The sequence below is a fragment of the Filicampus tigris genome, chromosome 21 (genome assembly GCF_054856515.1).
Source record: "Filicampus tigris isolate MCC_2025a chromosome 21, RoL_Ftig_1.0, whole genome shotgun sequence".
In the NCBI taxonomy this organism is placed as follows: domain Eukaryota; kingdom Metazoa; phylum Chordata; class Actinopteri; order Syngnathiformes; family Syngnathidae; genus Filicampus; species Filicampus tigris.
The window spans coordinates 9,218,175-9,242,217 of record NC_141237.1 but is presented as its reverse complement, the minus strand read 5'-3'; the positions used below and the strand labels follow the sequence as shown (position 1 = coordinate 9,242,217).

At 40.5% G+C, this 24,043-nt stretch overlaps 2 protein-coding genes and 1 long non-coding RNA gene across 11 annotated transcripts; 2 read left to right on the top strand and 1 right to left on the bottom strand.

Moving 5' to 3' along the window:
- The first annotated feature begins 125 nt into the window (after positions 1-125).
- LOC147127504 (copine-3-like) lies at positions 126-13,100 on the top strand. 7 transcript variants are annotated; one of them, XM_086020798.1, is made up of 30 exons: positions 358-640; positions 1,455-1,634; positions 1,775-1,957; positions 2,093-2,167; positions 2,246-2,317; positions 2,562-2,642; positions 2,761-2,850; positions 2,923-3,021; positions 3,996-4,082; positions 4,213-4,272; positions 4,361-4,494; positions 4,625-4,679; positions 4,797-4,848; positions 5,106-5,239; positions 5,376-5,612; positions 5,706-7,264; positions 10,005-10,140; positions 10,446-10,475; positions 10,558-10,574; positions 10,689-10,789; positions 10,856-10,900; positions 11,225-11,406; positions 11,664-11,704; positions 11,787-11,910; positions 12,003-12,105; positions 12,172-12,286; positions 12,357-12,419; positions 12,499-12,626; positions 12,708-12,769; positions 12,854-13,100. In XM_086020798.1, the coding sequence occupies exons 2-16, from the start codon at positions 1,476-1,478 to the stop codon at positions 5,814-5,816; spliced, it is 1,629 nt and encodes a 542-aa protein (XP_085876924.1). In that variant the 5' UTR covers positions 358-640; positions 1,455-1,475; the 3' UTR covers positions 5,817-7,264; positions 10,005-10,140; positions 10,446-10,475; positions 10,558-10,574; positions 10,689-10,789; positions 10,856-10,900; positions 11,225-11,406; positions 11,664-11,704; positions 11,787-11,910; positions 12,003-12,105; positions 12,172-12,286; positions 12,357-12,419; positions 12,499-12,626; positions 12,708-12,769; positions 12,854-13,100. The 7 variants fall into 7 exon arrangements, with proteins under 7 accessions (XP_085876921.1, XP_085876924.1, XP_085876925.1 ...); XM_086020799.1 differs by having other exon boundaries at positions 11,664-11,709; XM_086020794.1 differs by adding an exon at positions 859-901 and having other exon boundaries at positions 606-640; positions 11,664-11,910.
- On the bottom strand, positions 11,192-18,129 carry LOC147127503 (uncharacterized). Its single transcript, XR_015084248.1, has 7 exons — positions 17,968-18,129; positions 16,903-17,038; positions 14,431-14,523; positions 12,160-13,066; positions 11,825-11,924; positions 11,639-11,738; positions 11,192-11,391 (listed from the first exon to the last, which is right to left on the bottom strand). It is a non-coding gene; the product is annotated as an uncharacterized LOC147127503 (long non-coding RNA).
- Positions 17,390-23,986, top strand: cpne3 (copine III). Of its 3 annotated transcripts, none has more exons than XR_015084247.1 (17): positions 17,390-17,631; positions 18,105-18,253; positions 18,715-18,894; positions 19,006-19,080; positions 19,160-19,231; positions 19,311-19,391; positions 19,664-19,753; positions 20,354-20,452; positions 20,827-20,913; positions 21,005-21,064; positions 21,150-21,283; positions 21,415-21,469; positions 21,544-21,595; positions 21,692-21,825; positions 21,905-22,141; positions 22,424-22,605; positions 23,118-23,986. XR_015084247.1 is itself a non-coding variant. In XM_086020803.1 (17 exons), exons 2-16 carry the CDS (start codon positions 18,122-18,124, stop codon positions 22,532-22,534), a joined length of 1,599 nt encoding a protein of 532 aa, XP_085876929.1. In that variant the 5' UTR covers positions 17,391-17,631; positions 18,105-18,121; the 3' UTR covers positions 22,535-22,536; positions 23,118-23,986. The 3 variants fall into 3 exon arrangements, 2 of the variants coding, with proteins under 2 accessions (XP_085876929.1, XP_085876928.1); XM_086020803.1 differs by having other exon boundaries at positions 17,391-17,631; positions 22,424-22,536; XM_086020802.1 differs by lacking the exon at positions 22,424-22,605 and having other exon boundaries at positions 17,457-17,631.
- The last annotated feature ends 57 nt before the right edge of the window (positions 23,987-24,043 follow it).

The window sequence follows — 24,043 nt, the reverse complement described above, 5'->3', positions numbered from 1 at the left end:
TTATCAACTGTAACAGATATCTTTATCAACTGTAACAGATAATACACAGTACAGCAGTAGCGACTTATGTGCGAAGATGTTGTAGCGATGGCGAGGCAGCACACTTCCCAGCATCCTTTGCAGCTCTCATTAAATAATTGTTGCTCTTTTATTACTTTGTGTGAGTGTGTCAGTGATGTGTTTAATAATGTTGATGGACAATGGAACATCCGAGATGAAAGGGTCGGACGGACGTCATTGGCTCAGGTGAGTTGCGTGTGGAGTGCCTGAGCGTGAGTTGTGGTCGACAGCAGCTCTTGAATGAATGCGCACCCCGTTACTGCTCCGGTAAAGCGACGGAAGAGGAGCTTCAGCGACTTGTCATTTCACTAAATACGTGGGCGTTCAGTATGTTGTAACTGGCACTGCATGACTTGACTTTATTTATGACTTGTGTAACCCAAGTAAAGGCTCGACTCGCTGGATCCCCCCCCCCCACAGTAACTTGTTCAAAACTGGAAGTTATTTTGTATTTTTTTAACCATTTCCTGGTGGATTTTTTTCTGTGTGTGGAGTAAATCGGGTGACCCTGTGAAGGAAAACGAACGCACAGGGCACCGCCCACGACACATTAGCCTTCCCTTCGCTGCTGCACTGCGACGTGAGTAACAGGCGAAAACAACACTAATGTTCAATAACAATAATTCGTCGCAAGAATATCAGTCTGGGTATTACCGTGCCATATTGCTATTAAAGTTGTATCGGTGTAACATTACTGGCAAAGCGTCAGCGCGGCTGCCGACAATGAGTTCACTTCAAAATAGCGGAATTTGGTTCCTTTTGCGGACTTATACTTAAGTATATTTTTCCCATCCCCAGGAAAGCTGAAACTTGAGCGTATTAGAATACTGCTTCAACTTAAGTAAGTTTGACATGCATACACAGAGTTGGACTTTTGAGCCCAGCCCGTTTTGAGAACATTTCAGCGATTGTTTTATAGTAGGTTGCAGCATTTAGTTTACTGCACTTCTCGAGTTCAGTACTCTGTAAAGCGTCAGTTGGTTGCCGAATTCACTTAATATTCCAACGACTCAATCTCACCAAAGGTCGTATTATCTGTACTATCTATCTTCATGTCATGCCTTGCCGTAACTTTACATTCTTGAATGCGATGCTATTTGCTGCAGGCTACTACCGTGGAATGACGCGAAACATGAATTTACTCGTAACAATTTCGTGAATCGCGTATCCAGTACACCAAGGCATTTGAAAATGACCAAAATTAACAACCCTGACCGGTTATAAATTGTTAACGCAAACAGTCTCAGTGGCGTAGCGTGGGTGACTGTCGGAAGGGGCCAGGTTGAATCCCCCCTGCAGTCAAATAAACACGTTTTGCATTTTAATGATACAATTAAGTAGGCATAATTATATTAAAAACCTGTGTTGTTGTTATCCCTGTTTGTATCTGTCAGGTCTTGTGTATGTGAATCGTTATGGATGGAGTTGGAACCCCCCGTCCTGGGCTCCCTGACTGTGTGACCAGGGTGGCCCTGAGCATCTCCTGTGAGAATTTGATGGACATGGATATCCTCTCCAAGTCTGACCCACAGTGCGTGTTATACATGAGCACATCTGGAAGCAGTTGGGTGGAGGTCAGTAATTGTTTTTATCCCCGATTATTCCCAGTTAGGTGTGTGTTTTGGAACGTATCTGATGGTAGCTCATTTCTGTTGATATGCCTCAAACTACATCCAGTGCCAAAAGATGAGTTTGAGATGTGTTTTTGTTTCAGGTTGGTCGCACAGAGAGAATCATGAACTGCCTCAATCCTAAATTTTCGAAGGCATTCGTCATTGACTACCACTTTGAGATGGTGCAGAACTTGAAGTTTGAGTTGTTCGACATTGACGACAATGTCAGCTGTAACCTGCAAGATGCTGACTTTTTGGGGGAACTGGTGTGCACATTGGGACAGGTAAAACACTTTTTGCTAGTTTTTTTTGTTCTTTTAAGAAAATAAACTATAGTACTGTTGGACTTTTAAAGAAGTTAGTATTAGCAGATACTGTATGTACTCATTATGTGCTGACGTTTTTTTTTTCCTGTCCAGGTTGTGTCGTCAAGGAATCTAACAAAACCACTCGTCATGAAGGACAAGAGGCCAGCAGGAGCGGGAACCATTACTGTGATTATTCAAAGCTAATGGGTTTAATTTAAAAAAAAAATATTTCAGTCAACACAATGCTTTTTTCATATGCGATAGATTCATGCGGAAGAAAGAACAGACAACAGAGTGGTGCGATTTGAAGTTGCAGGTCGACACCTGGACAAGCAGGTATCAATTTTTGCTTGAGGAGTATTAACATAAATGTTGACAGAAATATTTTGCTTGAACCGCAGGCGTGAAGACAACATGGAATCATTAACTTGATCTTGCACCCGAGGGCGAGTGTGGAATAAATGTGTGTTTTTAGATGTATAATAGCCAAAGGCTATTTTAAACTACGCGGCAAATTGTGCATCATGATTTAAAAACTTTCAGAACTGCGACCAACCTTCTCTGATGTGTTTGTTCCAAGAGTTTTTTTGGCAAGTCTGACCCGTTCTTGGAATTCTACAAGGAGACAGAAACAGGATGGGTGTTAGCTCACAGGACAGAGGTACACATTGCAGTGACCATTTACAATGTGTCGTTTTGTGGAGTATTGACTTTTTTTTTTTTTTTGTATTTTTTTGGGGGTATTTACTTAATGGATGTTACCGTGTGTGGTTGTGCAGGTGGTAAAATACAACCTGAACCCAGTATGGAGACCTTTCCAAATCCCAATTCAGGCACTCTGTGGTGGTGATGTGGAGAAATCTATAAGGGTATTGCGAATTATATATTTTGTATGTATATTTCTGATGTAATTAAAGTCAAGTTTCCCCATCTGTTTCCAGGTCGATTGTTGCGACTACAGGAGCAATGGCTCGCATAACTTCATTGGATCCTTTCAGACCACACTGAGCCAAATACAGCAGGCATCGCAGACTTACGCGGTAAGCTCCGCCCTCACTCCAAGCATGATTATTGTATTAGTTTACCCGAATGTTAAGATGAGGGTGTTCAAACTACGGCCAGATGGTTATTTGCAGCCTGCCGCTTGTTTTCAGCGGCATATTCTATAATTAGCCATTCACATTTCAACCCCTGCTACTACATTGGTTTAACGAAGAAACAATTTTTTTTTCTAGTAAAATAGTAACACTTCTACTTGTAACATTCCGAGGAATAAAGGTATTTAAAGTGGAAGTCAACCCAAACTTATTTTTTTTCAAGAATATGTTCCCAGCCGGCTCACTAGTTGAAACACGGCATTCTGATTAATTTTGTGTTTGTGGAATATAAATTAAGCAGCAAAAGGCACTCATTTTTAGCCATCTCTGGGGGCGGCCATTTTGTCTTTTGTCGACTGAAAATGACATCACAACTGCTCACAATGTTTTCTGAATCTGAGCCGTGATTGGTTGCTGTGAGCAGTCAAAAGTGACAAAATGGCCGCCCCCGGAGATGGCCAAAAACGAGTGCATTTTTCCGCTTAATTTATATTCCACAAACGCAAAATTAATCAGATGCCGTGTTCCAACTAGTGGCCCTGCTGTGAACATATTCTTGAAAAAAAATGTTTGGGTTGACTTCCGCTTTAAGTTATAGTAACAAGGAGTGTGAATTGCGATAGTTTGCCCCACTTTGTGTTCCACATCGAGGTCAGTTTAGTACTGATTTTCTTGTTACGGTTTCAAATTAGGGTAGGGTGTGTGAGATTATTTTGGAAAAATACTTAACATTTTGCTTTATCACCTGTCTTTTTTTAATATATAAGTAAAACCAATACATACCTACACAAATGAGTCAAAGTATTCTTTGTACGTTTTGATTTTTCTATTGACGGTTTCGACAGATTTCTCTCCGTTTTGTGTGAATAGGATTGGAAGTGGATTTCAATTTGACATTTATATTTTCCATCCCCAAGGCCGAGTTTGAATGCATCAACAGGAAGAAGAAGCAGAGCAAGAAAAGCTACAAAAACTCTGGTATTTTAGTCATCAAACAATGCAAGGTACTCGTTAATGTTGTCACCATTTTCATAGTTGACGAACAAGAATGACATTTACTGTACGTGTTTTTTTGTTGTTGTTGTTTTTTAAATACATAATTTCTTATTTTCTGTCACAAACTCTCATATGCAGATCGTGAAGGAATATACGTTCCTTGATTACATCTTTGGTGGCTGTCAGATTAACTTCACTGTGAGTTCAGATTTAGAGCTTCAGTGTTACGTGTTATTAATATCCTGTGATATTTTTGTAATGTCTTTTATCTGTGTGCTCGGGCCAGATCGCCATTGACTTCACAGGCTCCAATGGGGATCCCAAATCTCCCCAATCCCTTCATTACATCCACCCTCACGGCTATAATGAATACCTTTCGGCTATCACGGCAGTGGGTAATGTTATTCAAGACTATGACAGGTAAATAGGGATGTCCGAAAATACTGTTACAATACGTACACATTAGCAAGTAAAGGGAAAATATCTTGTAATTTAAGAGCTGGAATGTCATTATAGGAGCGTTCTAATTTTTTATTTATTTTTTTGGCAGTGATAAGATGTTCCCTGTGTTGGGGTTCGGAGCTCAGATCCCTCCTACGTGGCAGGTGATTTTTTTTTTTTTCCTTGTTTTTGTTGTATCCAGTTTTTGTTGGAGATATCCCACTCACTTGAGTCATTTGAGATTTCAACTGGATTGAAATCAGATGAATTGAATTTTCCAGGTCAGCCATGACTTTCCTGTCAACTTCAACCCTTCAAATCCATTTTGTGAAGGTAATGAAAATCTAAAAGCTACTACTTTAACTTCGAACAAGAGACCCACATCAACACAAACTGTTAAACATGCATACATAATGTACTTAGAGTAACAACTTTGGCAACTAGTACTGGCATGATTGATGGAGTCTAATTATTTCATTCTTGGATTCCTGCCATATGGAAACTACTGAAAACAAATTAGCCGTTCAAACAGGCATTGAATGTCATGTCACACTTTTACATTTTAAATAAAGTTGTATTGTATCGTTAAGGTATTGCAGGCGTTGTCCAAGCCTACCAGCAGTGTTTGCCGCAAGTGAAGCTCTACGGTCCTACAAATTTCTCCCCGATCATCAACCATGTTGCCCATTTTGGCCACCAAGCTTTACAACAGCAAAGTGCCTCTGTAAGTGTTGAGTCAAGATGTCTACGTTGGCGTTTTGTCGCAAATATTCATTAGTCTTGACATCATAAGGCAGTAGAACACATCTTCCGCGCCCATCTTGAAAAACGAGAATCACATTTGCGCAAACTTTTCCCAGCAATACTTTGTGCTGCTCATCATCACTGACGGCGTGATCACGGACATGGATCAGACCCGCGACGCCATCGTCAAAGCCTCGCATCTGCCCATGTCCATTATTATCGTGGGAGTGGGCCGGGCAGACTTCAGCGCCATGGAGTTCTTGGATGGAGACGACGGACTTTTGCGCTCGGCTGCAGGCGAGGTCGCCATGAGAGATATTGTCCAGTTTGTTCCATTCAGACAGTTCCAAAATGTAAGTTCCATATACAGGTAGATTTTCCAATGTGTTTTTTTTTTTTAACTTTGTACATTGGCAAGTAAGTGAATGTTTGATGTGTCATTTCAGGCAGGAGCCGCCGCCCTTGCCCAAAGCGTATTGGCTGAGTTACCTGACCAAGTGGCCTCCTTTTTCAACCTATTTAACCTGAAGCCCCCCACTGACCCCACTCCTTCTTAGAATTATAAGCAAATATGATACCACTAATCAAGTTCCCCACTTTTTTTTTTTTGTTTAAAAGAAAAAAAAAACTAACAACCACATTTCCTGTCTTCATCATATTAAGTGCCAGTTTGATATTTTCTCAATGAACAAAATGTCATAATAGCCACGTGCCTATAGAAATGTTTACAAACCCACTTCAAAATATCTACCTCCTATATTTTGTCATGTATGGGTTATTTCGTCAGCTTTGTCTTCTACTCTATCAGATACCTTTTTATACTGCACACGCAATCAATTAGAGGGGGGAAAAAATCATATTGAAATGTCTAGTAAAAATATTATCTTTAATCCGAACCTGAACATGTTTCAAAAAGAATGCATGGCCTAGTCTTTAGTCATAATTGGACCAAGGAGTTCCTCTTGAACCTGAGTGTACAGAATATTTTAAGACTCCTACATTGACAAAACAACTAACTACAATCAACAAAGCTAGTAAGAAGTTTCTACATTTTTCATATTTTCTGGATATGACTAAAAAACCACACAGCACTGCACTTCAAAATCATCTCTGTTTCTGGCTTGATACAAACAATTCAATCTGAATCTAGGATTCCAATAATACTTAGATGTTTGAAGTTCTGATGCGAGTGTACCTCATTTCAATAATATCATAAAAGACACACGTTTGTTCATGATTTTAAGAGTGATCTGCTGACCCTGCTTCGAGCAACAACCTTTGACGCTAACATGCTGTTTACACAGCAGTATATCATGTCATAACACTCCGCTTTGCAAGGTAGAGTTCTTTGCAAATTTAACTCATTATATTCATTTGTTATGTTGTAACCCTTTTGTCATTTTTGTCTTATATCAGATAATTGTCCATCCATTATCCAAATCTTTTATCCTCACGTATTTATATTAATATAGATTTTTATTTGTATGTTTTTTCTGTCCGAGTATACATAATTGTATGAAGTACAACATTAAAAAAAACAATACTGGAACCACCAATACTGACTTGTATTGCAACATAATCATTCTCCCCTAAATTAACATGCATTTGTGTTTTCCCCCATGCAATTCACTGCACTCTGTACACTGAGCAGTGAGTACAAAATGTTATCACTAAACAAAATGATGTGCCCCCGCAACTTGTTCTCGGTATAGTTTAGCGGCGGGACTCGCAGTATGTTTGTCAGTCTACACTATATGGTTTGCAACAGTAGAGAAATGCAAAAAGTTACGGACTACTACTGTACTTTGCGCCAGTATTTTGAGTTGTCCTATAGCGCCCCTTATTGACAGAAAGGAGAAAGGGTCCGGCTGCAGCTGGGGTGTTTCCAACGCGACACGGGGTGAGGGACGCCCACTGGGTCTTCGTGATCCATATTGGCGTCTTCAATCAAACTTCTATATCAACAGTTACTAAAAATGTGGAGAATCGACAAAGCATCGTGTCAGTAAGTAAATAATTGTTTATTTAGACAACACTGACTATAAAGCATTGCATTCACACAATATGCCTGTCTTGTCATCTTAAATGTATTCGAATACGATGTAAATAAGACAAAAGAAAGGTTTTAGATTCCCGGAAGTCGTTACCGAAAGCATTTCTCCTAGTGACCGGGTGATAGCGACAGCGATCTTAGAAACGTCAACAGGAAGACTGGATTACTGACCCGAGGTATGATATCGATCGTGTCAAATATGTATGTACAATACACAAGTCTGTGTACAATTGTCAAACGGTAGTAGGCATCTGAATTCAGGCAAATTAACTTAACGTGTTCTCATCGATTAACTACATTCAAGATTATCTCAGGGCAGGGCACTTTTCAACCACTTCTACAAGTAAGAGGCAAACGTTCTTACTTCAAGTTGTTTATTTGTCACTCCAAGCTATTGTTCCATGCAACACTGGCGTGTAAAACAAGTGATTAAACAACGATCGTCCGGTAGCTAAATGCTCTCATACAGTAAAAGGCAGACATGCTAACCAAAATTAGCACCGATGTTACGGTAAATAAACTTTTAAACAGCACGCAGGTAGCAGTCCAGGGTGTTGTATAATCATCTTCTTCTGTGATAACTATTAACGAGGACACGGGAAAGGACAACACATCTGCGTTTAAATGTGAAGCTATCTTCAGAATGCTAAACCACTGCGATGTGCGTGCCATGTAACCATGGCAACAGCTAGCGGTGAACAGTTTTTTCGTCGATCGCTTTTCTTTCGGGCGAGCATCAATTCCGGGTTTGTCATGATTTTCAGGAGGCTAACGAAACATTTTCGTCGCTAACAGAAGCAGATTCGGTCTGGCAGCAGTTTAAGACTTAACTTTTGGTCAATGAATTTTGGGTTTGGAAGCAGAGTCGATACAATAGTGAGGCGATTTGTTTTGATATTTGAAGAGATTTATGTGGGCACAGGTTGAGATGTGCACATGAATCTTGGTGGCGATTGGTCGTCATTTATCCTCGTTAATCTTTTTCATGCACATTCTGCTAACAATACTCCCCCAGCATACCGCGCGTTACTTAAGAGCACAGCGGTCGGGTCCACAAGACCGAGTCCATGACAAAAGGTGCACTGACGTTCAGGGAAAAAGAAATGACCAATTTACACAATAAACCAAAGAGGCGCCACCGTGTGCCGAGACACCGTACTACAATAACTGACTGTTTCATGGTGGTGGTGTTTGGGGATAGGGGTGGGTTGGATGAGCGGTGGTGTATATTCCCGATGACACGTAATACTTTGGGGGGCCCTCGAAAAGTCTTCCCATTTTTTCTCCCCAATAAAAAGATAATAAGAACAATTAATTATTATTACATTTGATTTCATTCATGTTTCGTTGTGTGTTGCAGGTGAAGGCTACAGACCTGTCGGACCAGTAGCGACACACCCAATCCCCCCCCCCAACCCCCCAACCAACGAGACGAGACGAGACGCTTCTCAACCTCCCAGCAGAGTTGCCTTTATCGACTAAGCATCTTGAAACTAAAACACGAACTGTTTGTGACTGAAGCAGACAAGAAGACACTTGTGTGTTTTATTCAAGAACCCCAATAAAGCAACGTAACAAACTACACTGCCTCTTTGTCATGCTTGTCTTCAATTTCAAACCAAATTCCATCCCATCCATTATCGATACCGCTTATCCTCACAAGGGTCGCGGGGCGTGCTGGAGCCAATCCCAGCTGTCTTCGGGCAGTAGGCGGGGGACACCCTGAATTGGTTGCCAGCCAATCGGAGCACACAGAGACAAACATCTGTACTCACAATCACACCTAAGGGCAATTTAGAGAGTCCAATCGACTTACCATGCATGTTTTTGGAATTTGGGAGGAAACCGGAGTACCCGGAGAAAACCCATGCAGGGAGGCCGGGATCGAACCCATGACCTCTGAACTGTGAAGCGGATGTGCTAACCACGTGCCGCCCTCAAACCAAATTGACTTTGCAAACTCTCTCCTGATGGATGACATCATGATGTTAGTGGTAGTAAACACCGGTGGGGTGGGGGGGGTTATTAGTTTGGGTGTCATCACACAGTCCACGTGGAATTTGTATGTGACCACTTCACGAGAGATGCCAACCCTCTCCCCATTTACATTTTCCTTTTTCATGTAACTGAGGATAAGCGGCTTGGGTAATTGCTGGATAGATGGATATTTAGACAACGGCGGTTAATTCAACTGTTGATCATAATCCAATAAATCCACAACAAAAATCGGAATTTTTTCCGTCAAGATGGCCGAGTGGTATAAGAAATAGCTTGGTGTTCCGGAGACCCGGGTTCGAGCCTCACTCTTTGCTCCATTTACAACTTAAATGGAGGTCAAAGCAAGAATCGAACCCGGTTCTCCTACGTACCAAGCCATGACACTAACCATTCGACCGTGTCAGATCTTTTCGGACAATTCGTTTGGTTATATATATATGCAGTAAGTCACACATACGCTTTCACTGCGTCACCCTATGTGATATATACTACTAAGAGATGAAACGCTTGAAACTAAGTGGTAGTCGAGTGGTAGACTTCTCCACGTCATTATCAGACAACCCGGGTTCGAATCCCAGGAAGTATTTATGCTTTCATTATTTCGCTCCCGCATTTACAATGTATCGCACCTTCTTTACCTGTGTTGACTTCTTGACTTTCTGTTAATAAGTTTTTTTTTTCTTTCCTCTGGAAGTGACGTCATCACCGGAAACCTATTTAAGTCGGGGAAAAAGAGACAGCCTTTCTCTCTCAGCTCACTTACAGCCTGCGGTCTTCCTCTCCACCTGCTGCTCCGCGCACATCTCCATAAGATCATCGACAACTTTAAGGTGAGCGCTCAATCTTTATAGCCTCTTAAAACTCACTGCTTTTGCTCACTTTGAGCTAAAGTAGCATTTTTGGCGTGCTCACGCCTTGCTAACATGGCAAGCTAAAGCGTTTGCTCTAGCGTTGGTAATTCACGCTTCATACGACTTTAAATTACACCAAAACGCGTTTTTTGGAACGTACATACAGATAAATGGATGAACGCAATTTAAATATTTATTCATGGCTAACTTGATGTTTATTCAACAGTAATGCAGCTGCTTTGTGTGACGATGACTAACAAAGCTTTTGCTCAAACCTTTTCCAGCATCTGGACGAAAGTGCCGTTTTGCCGAAGGTAAGTAGACAACACTTCACAATTAAACTGAATAAATCATGTTTTCATGCATGCGTGTTAATCATCTCATTTCTGTCCACAGGCTTGCAGAATGGCCAGGTTGACTGCAAAATGGCACAATTTCTGTGTTTTTATATAAAAGATATAATTATTAAACAGACTATATCAAGTATCTGACAGTGTGTGTGTGTTGATTCTTATTTTTGTGTACAGGCTCAGATCTTAAAAGGGCCCAAATGACCCTTAAAATGGCTGACTTCCTGTCTTTTTGGGAAATGGCGTCATGAGACTTTTGCATGTCTCCCAAATGTCAGGTTGGTAAGCCACTAGCTTGTCAGGCTGAAAGTGGAATGCTTATGTTCCTTACATTTGTCTTTCAGGCCACCATGCTGTTGAAGAGGCGTCCATCTCTGCTCTGCTTACTGGTAAAACACACATTATTCATGTCCAAATGTTTGACGAATTATTTCAGCATGTGCTGACCAAGGGGCCTCCTGTGATCTTATCAATCAGCAAAGGTGTGTCGAATGCAGGTCCAGTAGGTAAAAACCCAGCCACAGTTTGACTTTCGCCACAGGTCCTTCCACTAAAGCAGTTTCTTGGGAGCTAGTTTACCTGCCGGTTGAGTGGAAGCACCTGCAACCAAACTGGGGTTTTACTTTCTGGCACCTGGATTCGACACGCATCAGGTGGGAACATGCACTCAATGGCAACACTTCAATCATTGTCAACTTTAATGTTTGCTGCAGTATCACTCCAGGAAGAAGCACCAGCCACGATTCTGAATGAAACCGAAGGAGGCTCAAGGAGACCCGACGTGACTTTCCACCAGTGTCCCATCCGAACCTCTGCTTTTTGTTTTTCGCCCTCTTTTTCTGCAGTCATGCCAGAGCTTCATTGAGAGCTGTCAAACAAGCTGGCAGTGTATCAAGTGAGCATTTTTTTCCTCTGCAGGTTTGCCAAAGTTGCAGTCAGGGGTCTCCAATCCTGTTCCTTGAGGGCCGGTTTCCTGAATGTTTTGTCTCCCTGCTGCGACACACCTGATTGAAATGATCAGGCTCCTAAAGAACTTGCTGATCATTTGAATCGGGTGTGTTGCAGATGGGCAGGACAGCAACCCACAAGGAAAAGGATTGAAGACCCTGGTCAATAAGTTACTTTACCTTTTGTCCTGCTCTTGTCCACCAGGTGGCGCTGAAGAACCTGATCAGTGCAGCATGGATCAACTTGTGAAGTCAAGCTCCTCTTAGTCAAGGTTGGGACCTGTTGCAAAAGACAAACTTGACCATTTTTTTTTTTTTGTTGTTCTAGGTGGCTACAAAAACTCTGCATGTTGAAAGAGCACTCGCCTGCTTTTTCTTTGACTTGGCATGCACTGCAACTTCCAGTAAGAGTGCCATCGGGGACTCAAAGAAATTCTCCATAAATGTGGAAGGTCCTCAAAGCTGCCTACATTTTCAATATTAAGACATGCAAATAAACATACTAAAAATAGCAGCTTGCGTCTGTCATTTGTGGTATTTGCAGGTTTGTCCATCCGGGAAAAGTCTATGCACCAGTCCAGAGTTCCAGCTGCTACAGTGACTCAAAATATTTTAATGTCAACTAAAAATGAGTCGCCATGTTAAAAGTGAAACACTATACATTCATGGTATGTTGCTGATGCCATAAGCTTTTGACTCACCTTTGTCTCTAGATCCACATGCTGGTCACCTGACAACTTTGCCACGCAGCGACGAGGAGTCTTTGTCATCCAACTTGTCGCCATGGTGTTCCAGATAACTGCATCAATGAGGAGCTCCTGCAGAAGCGTTTAGTAAAACATAACTGCATTTAAGGTTGGTAATATACTCGTCTACTCACATGTTCCTTGTCATGCAGACGGCGCCAACTGGAGTGCTACGAGCTGCAACTTGACTCTGCCTGATGATGAGTCCTCTGCTGGTAAGAAAAGGAACATTTCATTTCAGCTAGCATGTTCCAGTTGTCCTGACAAAGTTGAATGATTTGTTCTTGTGTCCAGTGTGGCGCACAATGGGGTACCTGCTCACAGCCCGAGACCAGCGACAAGCAGCAACACTTTTGCCTTTCTTGTTGCTTGCTCATCCACGAGGTGCTGAAGCCAAACTTGGAGGCATTTACACTTGGACGGTATTCTCTTTAAAATTCTTTTCACTGCACAATCGTCTTAACTTTTCTGACCCATTACTTTGTTTTTCTTCCCCTTTCTAGGCAGCAAAGAACAAGATCATCTTCAATCATACCACACCTGTGAAAACTTGTCTTGATCACTGGTAGGTTTCAAGCCCCAAACATCTTCTGCACAAGACGTTGACTCAACTTTTGACTCAGATGGTTTTTTTTTTTTTCCGTCTTAGGTCCACAAGCTTCAAGTTCTTCTCGCTGGCTGACCACTTCGCAACGAGCAGACTGTCATCCGACTTTCGTCTTCTCGCTGGCCAACCACTTCAGCACGAAGCAACGAGCAGACTGTCATTCAACTTGCACTTTGTCTTCTCACTTGGCCGACCACTTCACCATCAAGCAGACTGTCATCCAACTTGTAACTTGTTTGTTTGCGATTGTTGACTCTGCAAAAGAAATAAAGCTTGATTACAACTAACACTTAAGCTCTCAACTTCATTCTTACACACATAGCCAAAAAATTTGCTTAAGGCAAAAAAAACCAAAACAAAATTCTAAAATATTTTTTCAAATTTTTTTCCTGCATTTTTTTTATTCAAATTTTTTTTCCTACATTTTTTTTTTTTCAAAATTTTTTTTCTACATTTTTGGGGGAAAAGTGGGTGGGGCAAAGCTGGAATAAAGCTTTCTGATTCGCTGATGAGTCTTGAAGTGGGTGGAGCAATGCAGATAAAAGGCTACGATTGGTTAAAAGATGGGCGGGGCTATGCAAATTAGAAGGGATGCGATTGGAGGGCTCAGAAGAGGGCGTGGTTATGCAAATTTACTGCGCCGTGATTGGTCGGATTAGCAAAAGTGGGCGTGGCTATGCAAATCGGTGCATTCTGATTGGTTATGCAAATTCAAGCCGCACCATGATTGGTGGATTCAAAATCAGGCGGAGTTAGGGGCAGTCCTACGCAGCAAATAGTTTTTTTTTAAGGCATTTTTGAGTCGTCAGGTCAGTCACTACATGGGACACAAGTCTTTTACTGATTCCCTCCATCTTAGATGACCCAAAGCTCGATGAATTTAAAGATTGCTCGAGTTTTGAGTCATGAGGAGACAAACAGGAGTAGTAATGTGACACTTGTGTCCACAGTAAGTGACTAACGTGCAACTCTCACCTCAAGAGTCGAAGCAGCCTTTGGAGTTGTTTTCCGCGCCAGCAACCGACACGCATGAAAGGCATCAAATGAGGGCAGATTTACCAATAAAACACAAAGACTCCAATTCAAGTTGAACAATTTATTGGACAGAAAAGCTAACATGACAATTTGAAAGCATTTCACCAGTCAATGTTTGTGTGAGCTAACTCAAGTTGCACACACAGACATTGACGATGGAAGCAGCTTAAGTGTTGCTTGCTTGACGAGCTCATGTGTGATGTCACTTACTTCTAATGATGCGATGGCACCAAAGGGGCACGAGAGCACACTGGGGCAAAAACTAAGTGGACAGCACAATACCATCATCACACCCTGCTGGACATGATTTGAAATGACACTGATGTGAACCAAGTTAGTCAAAAATAGATATACTTTTTTTTTTTTTTTTTTAAATATGACATTATTTTGAACTTAAACTTTAACTTAACTTGGCCTACATCATTGTCATTCAAAAACATGTCCAGAAGTGTCTGACCATGGTGTTGTATCGTGCAGTGCAGTGCATGAAGCAGAAGTTGAGTGCACTCACGTCCACCTTGTGGTGCGATGTGACATCACACATCAGCTCCTCAAGCACACGACACTTGTCGCTTAGTACTCACTCGGGTCCAAATGCAGCTTGGCCTTCCCTTCCCTTCCGCATGTCCCACAAGTCCGTCGGCTGCACCTTTGAGCACGAAGCCTCCTCCATCCACCTGGTCAGGCAGAAAATAAAAGCAGTAAGTAACACTCACATAAAAGTTCTTTTTTTTTTAAATTGTCTATTTTAAGATTCAAGTCGTATTATTAGTAAAATAAGGCGGTATAGTTTCACTTTTATCATTTGCAAATGTGCCCACACACGTCATTTCCAAAATACACAACTTTTATCAAAACTACAAAACTTTTCAAATAGAAGATGTAAGATTACACATTTTTGTTTGTTCTTTTTCCCTGTGACCCAAATAATCCTTTGTCTATGTGAAATGTTCAATTGTGGAAATAGCAGATTAAATTGTCCATTAATACAATTTTGGACTCGAATTAGGGCTGTCAAAATTAAAGCGTTAACTCTGCGAATAATTTAAATTTCATAAAGCGTTAAAAAAAATGAACTCAGTTTTATTTAATTCCTGTGGCAGCTGACCTCTCCTCACCTTGCAGCCAAATTTAAGAGGAGAGTCACTGGTGCAAAGACAGACAATTGGACTTCTATGTAGTTTTACTTTAAAAAGTTACTCATTGGAGAAATCCAAAATATGTCTTTGGCATATCGTTCAACAGCTGCATTCTATACCATTACGACTTTATCTATATAGCGCATTTCATAACAGCGGCAGCTGTGACAAAGCACTTTACATTACAATAACAAAAATATAACAACTGAATGCAATAAATTAAAACACAAATGACTATATACTGTACAGTAGACGCTGGAAAACAGCAGAAAAGTGTCAGTCTCACGTCAGATCAAAACCAAAGTCTAGAAATGTGTCTTCAAACGGGTTTTAAAAATGGACAGGGAGGGGGCTTGACTTACATTTAATGGAAGGTCATTCCAAAGGGAAAGACCAGCAACAGAAAAGGCTTCTTCCCCTCTAATCCCCACACACTCAAAGAATCATATTTAAGGATCAAAGAAAGCTACTTGAACAGCCTCCGAATCAAAATATACTTTCCTTTTTTTTTTTCAATTACAAGATTTTGCTCAGGTAAATATCAGTTACAAGCTTCATATAAAATTATTGTTGAAAATGTGATTTCGTTTTATGTTAAACTTTGCATTAATTACTTCAAATAAATTAATCGCTTGACAGAACTAACTCATATTTTTCAGGATAATTCATGACATTCTTAATAATTCAAAGGTGTTTTTATTTTGAGTTTATATATATATTTATTTATTTACAATAAAATTGACACCTCATAATGTCTTATCTACTTAACTTAACAAACTATTCAATAAATGAGGAAAATACAACTTTATTTATTAATTATTTAATGTATCTCTAAAATAGGGAGCGTTACGGGAGTGGGAGTCATGCTGAACGGAGTAGGGCGGGATAGAAGTCGCTCTCACCGGGACGGGATGGGACAGGATTTTTCAATTAATTTTATTTATTTATCATTATTTTTTTTTTAATATACTGTGGTCTGGGACTGAATTTTTCGGATGGTACGCGAGTAAAAATCCACCCCGGTGTCATCTATCCCACACATGTTTTAAAGGCCATCCCTCTTCAGTCCGCTAGAGGGTAGTGTCACTGTCTCCAACAATCCGTGCATCATTTGTTCATTAGTTGTTGGTTTTTTTTTCCACAAAACGGGTCGTAAAGAAATAAATTTAGCGCATTCCCGTTAAATGGAAACAGCAACACTGCCTACAGCGGACTGAGTAGGGATGGCCTTTCCACACATGTAAATATCTGAGACCTGTGTGTGTGCGTGTGCGTGTGTGAGAACATCTTGAAACGGCGTGCCTACTGTTCCACAAACGCACAATCGACAGTTCACACGCAGAATTGAATATTTACACGATAACTCATGATAAATGCAACAAAAAAAAAAAAAACCACACAAAAATGAAAACTTAAAAAAACACTAATATGTTTGTGGATCTGAAAAGCACATGTTGGTGCAACTAAATCTTTTAATTCAAAAACATCAATATTTAGTTATTTAAGTGAAATACATTTGTGAAAATCATATAAATTTATGGATCTGATAAACGTGATTTTCACGGATGCATTTGCGTGAATAATTTTGAGACAAATCTCTCCCCACAAGTGAAGCCAACACTCTTCCATTGTGGACACCAGCTTTGTTGTGAAAAACATACAAAACAACATTCAAGTCAAAGGCTTTCCTTGATTGACTTTTGTTTGACAGCTGAGTTCGACTTGTGGGCGTGCTTGTTGACGAGCCACCTTTGTTGATATTGTTTTACGATAGCTAGTGAGCTACCAGTGACTTAGCGAGTAACAATGAACAAACTAGAAGTCCTCAGTGCCGTCATTATGCTCCTAAATAGTGTACGTACCTCAATTTGTATATATATGGCAAATAGACAGTTTAAAAATGTTGAAATTACTCACTGAAAACACAGCTGCCAGTCACCAGGAGACTTTTGAGTTCATCAAACCGGATGTATACGGTTATTCTTCTTCTTTTTCTGCAGCTTCATCTTTGTCTTGTTTTGGCGGGTTACATGTCCTTGGTGCATATCGCCACCTATTGGACAGGAGATCTCAAAGGCAGCATTTGGCAAGCAATGTTATCTATCCTATGATGTTACCATAGGTCAAAGAATGTTTACGACTACGGTATGAGAAGGCTCAATTCAAATGGAAAGAAAAGCGTATTTGACAAAGTGTGCAACGACTCTTCAAACAACAACAACAACAACAACAACAACTACAACACCGTATCGTGTATATAACAGTAGACCTGTTAGTAAGGGAAATATTTTTAAAAGAAAATGTAATCTTAACATTCATTCACAACTACATGCTTTACTGTACTTCCTGTACAGAACTTGCATTCTACAATATTAGTTTGGCGACAAACAATACAATAATAATATTTTTGTTTTTATACTTCGATCCATTTTTATTTGTATTTTTTTTTTAATTTATTGTAACGAAAGAGGCGTGGTCATTTTGTTGAAAGGCGTAACCGCTGGAAGTCACCGTGGCTTGCACTACAAACTTTGACGTTGTTGACAGGGCGACGACGCAAATCTTGAGGAGGACTGCAGCCACACCTAACGAATAATCCGAATATCCTCCTTTGGATTTGGGAGCCGGGTATCACTTTTCTTAACAGTAAGTCTAACGTTAATGTTCTCCAAAGCGCGGTTGCAATTCGTAGTGGCTTAAGTGGCTAGCTTAGCATAACACCCTGGTGCTAGCATAACCAAGCGCTTGTAATATGTTTTAAATTGATATTCATAAGGCTCAGTAACATGTTTAGCACGCGAAACCGAAACAGCTGCAGCATTGTGTAGTTTTAATCGCTCGCTGAAGCAAAATGCAAGAATGTTATGTAACCTGAAGGCTACGGTGTTGAAACCACAGCGAGTCAGTCGAATTTCCGCCAAATAAACATACTTCGAGTTTATCTGTCATATACGCCCACCAGTCTTTTTCCACTAACGGTACCTTGAAAAACGCCGCCAATGAAGCAGTGTCTGACGTTCTAAATGTTGTGCATTGCCAATATCCGTCTACTTTAGGTAATTTTGCCTCCATATATTGAAAATGAATATCTAAACGTTCTCTCGGGTCTTTGATCCCAGCCTCTTAACAGACAGACATGGCTGCTCAGTGTGTGACCAAAGTGGAGTTGACAGTTTCCTGTGATAATCTCCTGGACAAAGACATTGGATCCAAATCAGACCCTCTGTGCGTGCTGTTAATGAACACCTCGAATTCACAGTGGTATGAGGTCAGTAGAGAGAATCTGCATTCTGTCCATTCATTTGACTGCAGTTCATTTGGCAGGTAGTTGGTTTGTTCCTCTTTTGTTTTCTGTGTACCAAACAAACTCACTCTAGATTTTCTCACAATTTCATGTTACAAAATGAGTTTACACCAGTGTTAGTGTTGCGAAGCTAAACTGTTCATGTGCTCCCTGAGAATGGCTACAAAGCAGATTACTTCTCAAAGGGGTGTACTAATTTATGTTAAACACCGTATATCAAGGGTTGTTTCTGAGCACGACTGATCATTAACCTACAGATGGAAATACGGTTTGCTAATCAGTAATCAGAATGTTTTTGTTTTTTTTAAGTTCCTGGGTATGTTTCAGGCAGTTTTCTGGGAGTTTATACCACTGGATGATAACATTAAATATATATATTTTTATATATATATACTTTGTTTTTAATCATATAACTTTGTCAACAGGTGGAACGCACAGAACAAGTCCAGAATTGCCTCTGCCCAAAATTTGCCAAAAAGTTTGTTATCGACTACTACTTTGAGATGGTGCAGAAATTGAAATTTGCCATTTATGACATTGACAATAAGACCATCGATCTTAGCGATGATGATTTCCTTGGAGAACTGGAGTGTACTTTGGGCCAGGTAAGCTTTTCCCGACTTGGGCCTCCCCTTAGATCACAGAGGCTTCGATTGAAGACTAGTGTGACTGCGTCCTCCTATTTTTTATTTTTTATTTTTTTCAATTACAACCAGGTCGTGTCCAGTAAAAAACTGACTAGACCGCTGGTCTTGAAGAACAAGTCACCTGCAGGAAAAGGGACCATCACAGTGAGTAATCGCGAATGTTGCCGCATTGTCTGCTGTATTAACACCCCCATTGTTTAATTCCTTGTCTATTCTGCCGTAGATCAGTGCTGACGAAATTAAAGATAACAGGGTGGTAAATTTTGAGATGGAAGCAAGAAAACTGGACAACAAGGTATTTCGAAGATCAGATATTAATTAGAAAATGTTCTCATATTATGAATTTCAAATTGCTTCTTTTAAATACTTGCCAGGATTTCTTTGGGAAGTCTGACCCATATCTGGAATTCTACAAGCAGACAGAAACTGGATGGCAACTGGCTCACAGGACAGAGGTAGATGAACTACAAGTTGCCATGTGTGGTCTTTTGAAAAGTGTGCAATGGATGCCGTTAATGGATGCAATACTCAATTCCTCTTTTTCCAGCGAGACGAATATAAACAGAAGATACTCATTCAAACTGTTTTTGTTAAACCCAGTGGACCACATGAAAAGAAGGAAGAAAAAAAAAAAAAGCTATGCTATGACATCTCCCAATTGTCTAAACCTTTAAAAGTTTTTGATCTTGTGCGTTGTGATGACGATGTCCATTTATTCTGTCCTTAGGTGGTGAATAACAACTTGAATCCTACATGGAGACCCTTCCGAATCCCCCTGCAATCTCTCTGTGGAGGAGACATGGAGAAATCTATAAAAGTACCTACATGCATTTTTTTTTTAATAACAACAACAAATCAACCAACTCAGTTCAATGTTAATCTTCTGTATAGGTTTGGCTACAATTAATAGTCATACAATCCCAATTTTCCATAAATAAACATTTCCATATTTTGCTGGCCCTATGTGACTTACATGATTAGCATATGTAGTGCAGGCCTGATGGATGATTCGTATTTTCTTAACTTCTAAGCAAACATGTCAGGAAGGAAGCTGTTGTCAAGCGTACAGGACAAGTGAGTTATGCAGATCGTCACGTTTGTTTTTGTTCATCTTAACATGGCTTAGCTTGTATGGGTGAAGTGTGACTAGATTAGATGGGGAAATGCACTATTTTTTTTTTCTGGAAATTTCTTTCATCCAGCTCACTTTTGTCCGACACGAGGTGTTAGGATGTGATTTCAACTTCAGCAATACGTGTATTGCTGTCACTCATGTTTGCATGTCGTTTTATACTTGAGCATCTTTAAACTATTTTCTCACTCAAATTACATGGAATAGCTGAAGTATTATTGTTACCCTTTGTGCATTGTTGACATATCTAGTCTGCCACATCATCGGGTTTCCTCTTCTTTGTAGGTTGACTGCTTTGATTATGACAGTGATGGCTCGCATGATCTTATCGGTACTTTTGAGACCACAATGAAGCGCCTGCAAGAAGCGTCGCGCACTTCTCCGGTATGAGCATATTCGATTGTTGGCGTTATGTGGTTCCTTCATTTAAGAGCTCAATTAAATGAATACACTTGAGTTTTAATTAGACTGGACCAAAACCAAAACAACAATCTCAAAAGGAGGGAGGAGCATGTTTCAGATATTGCGCCCTAGTGGGACCTACTACACTCTCTATTGATATGTAATATTTTGAAGTAAAAAAAAAAAAAAAAAAAGAGTTGTGATAAGACATTAATCGCCATTAACGAACACATGATCTGTATGGTGGTAATAGTAGCACAAAATGCTAAACAATAGCAATGGACTATTGCTAAAGTCACTATTGCCCTTCAAGTGTGTCTTTTGAAGTGATACCAACGTGCGCATTTTCTGTTCAGGCGGAATTTGAATGCATCAACAGCAAAAAGAAACAAAAGAAGAAAGGCTACAAGAACTCTGGTGTTGTGAGTGTGAAGCATTGTCAGGTATAAATATTACTCTGCTGATGCTGTTTGTTTTTCTGTGATAATTGAGTTGTTACTCATTGTAGCACTTGGTTTTCCTTTCCCTTGAAAGGTGGTCAAAGAGTACACATTCCTGGATTATGTTATGGGGGGCTGTCAACTCAACTTCACTGTGAGTAAAAAAAAATCTAATATAAATCCTTGGTATCTTGAATCACTTTTTCCCCTGCTCAGGTGTTCCCTTAATGTCCTGGCAGGTAGCAATAGACTTCACTGGCTCCAATGGGGATCCAAGGTCTCCTCAGTCGTTGCATTACATCAGTCCACAGGGAGTAAACGAATACCTCTCTGCTATTTGGTCAGTGGGCAACGTCATCCAGGACTATGATAGGTATGTGGGATACATGAAGCACAATACTGTATAAAATAGGCTGACAAAAAAAAAAAAAGCAAAGGATGTATGTGGCATCAATTTATGTTTGACACAAGTAGAATGTCTTATTATTTATCACTCCTGTGTAGTGACAAGATGTTTCCTGCATTTGGCTTCGGGGCCCAGATTCCCCCAACATGGCAGGTCTGACTATTTTTCATAATTATTTCTTCATGAGCTGTTTACATATTCCATTTCTGATGACATTTTTTTCACAGGTTTCCCACGAGTTTCCTCTCAATTTCAATCCCTCAAATCCATTCTGTGCTGGTATGTTAAAAATGAGAGGTGGCACTTTTTTCATATCACACGACTCGGTTATGAGTTGATCCCTTTGCCGTTATTGTTTTTTTTTTTTGGGTGTAGGCGTTGAAGGGATCGTGGAGGCCTACAGGGTTTGCCTTCCACAGGTCAAACTTTATGGTCCCACGAACTTCTCACCAATCATCAACCATGTAGCGTGCTTTGCAAAGCAAGCCTTGCAGCAGAACACTGCATCAGTGAGTGCCTGTTCTTATACTCTACATAATTCATTTCTCGGTTATGAATTAATTGCCTTTTTTTCTGTCCCGCTCGAAGCAATACTTCGTGCTGCTCATCATCACCGATGGCGTGATCACAGACATGGATCACACGCGTAACGCCATCGTCAACGCCTCGCGTCTGCCCATGTCCGTCATCATCGTGGGGGTGGGCGGCGCAGACTTCACAGCCATGGAGTTCCTGGACGGAGACGACGGGCGTCTTCGCTCTCTGACTGGCGAGCCTGCCATGCGTGACATTGTCCAATTTGTGCCATTCAGGCAGTTTCAAAATGTAAGTCAAAACACTTATTAATATACCATCATGTAAATTGAGGTTGTGTGTGGTTACTTTGATTTCTCTTCCCCCCCCCCCCCCCCCACCCAGCTTAAGCTGTTAACATCACTAATTCATTGCTTTAAAGGAGACATATAAAGCATTATTTTTCACAATTTAAAGCAGTTTCCAGGCGTCCTAATAGCATGTCTGACAGGCTTTCCTGAAAATACCCCAAGCAGCAAGAAATATCGCAGAAAAAAAAATCCCTTTTGGTCTGTGTGCCTTATTTCTCCACAGGCACCCAGCCAGGCTCTTTCACAAAGCGTATTGGCAGAGTTACCTCAACAAGTGGCGTCCTTCTTTGGGTTATTCAAACTGAAGCCTCCCCACGAGCCCGGTTCTTCATAGGGGTACCCCGCATATTTGGTCTTAAGCCCCATGTAACCCTCCCATGCTGTTTTCTGCCTCACAAATTACTAGTAAGGTTTAATTTTGTAATACTAGGCCAAAAGTAGAGGAAGTAGAAAAAAAAACATGACTAGTGTGCTGAATTGTCTTACTATATAGGACAAGTGTACTTAGTGCTTGGACTTGAAGCTAGAATAGCAAGGATATTAAATAAATGCTGGCATGGCTTTGCATTGCATCTTTTGTTATCTTCTTAAACCCATCATAAATGTCATCATGTGTATGTATTTAAAAAAAAAAAAAAAAATAGACGGTTGTTGGTTTTCCAAAGCCTGAGGCATTAGCTTAGTCCTTAACCACTTGGCACCAGACAAAACCCCATGAGATAAAGTCTCCTTTCCGAGCACTGCTGAAATACGCTTGGCAAAACCACTTTTTGTTCTGCCCACTCTGTGACATCTCTTCCTCGCCTGCATGTGTGTGAAAACTGCCTGCGTGTCGTAATGCATGCACCGGATATGGTCAACACATTGATTCTTTTGATGTTTTCCGAAATGGCAAATCTGTCCTCTCATTTCCACAGGCCCCAAAAGAAGCATTGGCAAAGAGTGTGTTGGCTGAGGTTCCAGGTCAGCTGGTGGAGTTTTGCAACACCATGAAGCTGAGTCCACCCACCACCAATCCTGCCGCAAAGCCTGCAGAGGCCAAGTGATGTTGCTGCACAAATCAACTGGATCCCACTCCGTCACACAGTACCCCTTTTCTACTTGACTTAATCTGCTAAAACCCAGACAAGAACATAGAAAGGAAACACTCCAAATTATTGTCCAATCATACACTTTATGAAGCAGATTGTGCTTTTTCCACCCAAAAATTTAAACATACATATATTCAGGCAGCTCACTAAAGATGGACCTTTACTGACCAATTTCACCCTTGATGACAGGGCAGACACTCCAGATAATGGATGGATGGATGGAAGCCAGTCTTGTGTTTTACTTGTGCCATTAAGAGTTAGTAGGGATAGAATCATTTTAGGCATCACCTATCCTGTCGTTAGTACAAGCAAGTTTGTAGACTCAAGTTTACAGCCTTATGTAATCAAATTGCTTTTTACAATGCTGATTTTTGCACAAGGAATATCACGTTGCTTTTACAATGTCATTTTATTTACTGAAATGCCAAAACCATGCATATACCATATAGTATGCTCTATTTTTTTAAAGCACTTATTTCAGATGTACAAATGCCATAGTCGTTTAATTATTTTGGTTTCCCGTTGTGCCTGCCGATTCCTTTGTGCAGAACAGAACAGCTTGACTGATTAGAATGACTTACCATAGAACGAATGCCACAAAACTAGCATCTTATTGCTAATCTAGGAACCAAAAATATGCAGTGTTAATATACAGTAGAAATGTTTAACGTAAATAAAGAGACAATGCAATTCTATACTTTTTTTGTGTTTCATGGTCATCTATGTGCATACTGTTCATATAGCACAACTAT

Excerpts from the sequence above, each read along its gene's own strand:
- LOC147127504 (XM_086020795.1), top strand. The coding sequence starts at position 1,476 with ATGGATGGAGTTGGAACCCCCCGTCCTGGGCTCCCTGACTGTGTGACC. Across the intron at positions 2,851-2,922 it reads ATGTGGAGAAATCTATAAGG|GTCGATTGTTGCGACTACAG; the intron begins GTATTGCGAATT and ends ATCTGTTTCCAG. Across the intron at positions 4,680-4,796 it reads AGATCCCTCCTACGTGGCAG|GTCAGCCATGACTTTCCTGT; the intron begins GTGATTTTTTTT and ends TGAATTTTCCAG.
- cpne3 (XM_086020802.1), top strand. The coding sequence starts at position 18,122 with ATGGCTGCTCAGTGTGTGACCAAAGTGGAGTTGACAGTTTCCTGTGAT. Across the intron at positions 19,392-19,663 it reads AACTGGCTCACAGGACAGAG|GTGGTGAATAACAACTTGAA; the intron begins GTAGATGAACTA and ends TTCTGTCCTTAG. Across the intron at positions 20,453-20,826 it reads AAGCGTCGCGCACTTCTCCG|GCGGAATTTGAATGCATCAA; the intron begins GTATGAGCATAT and ends TTTTCTGTTCAG.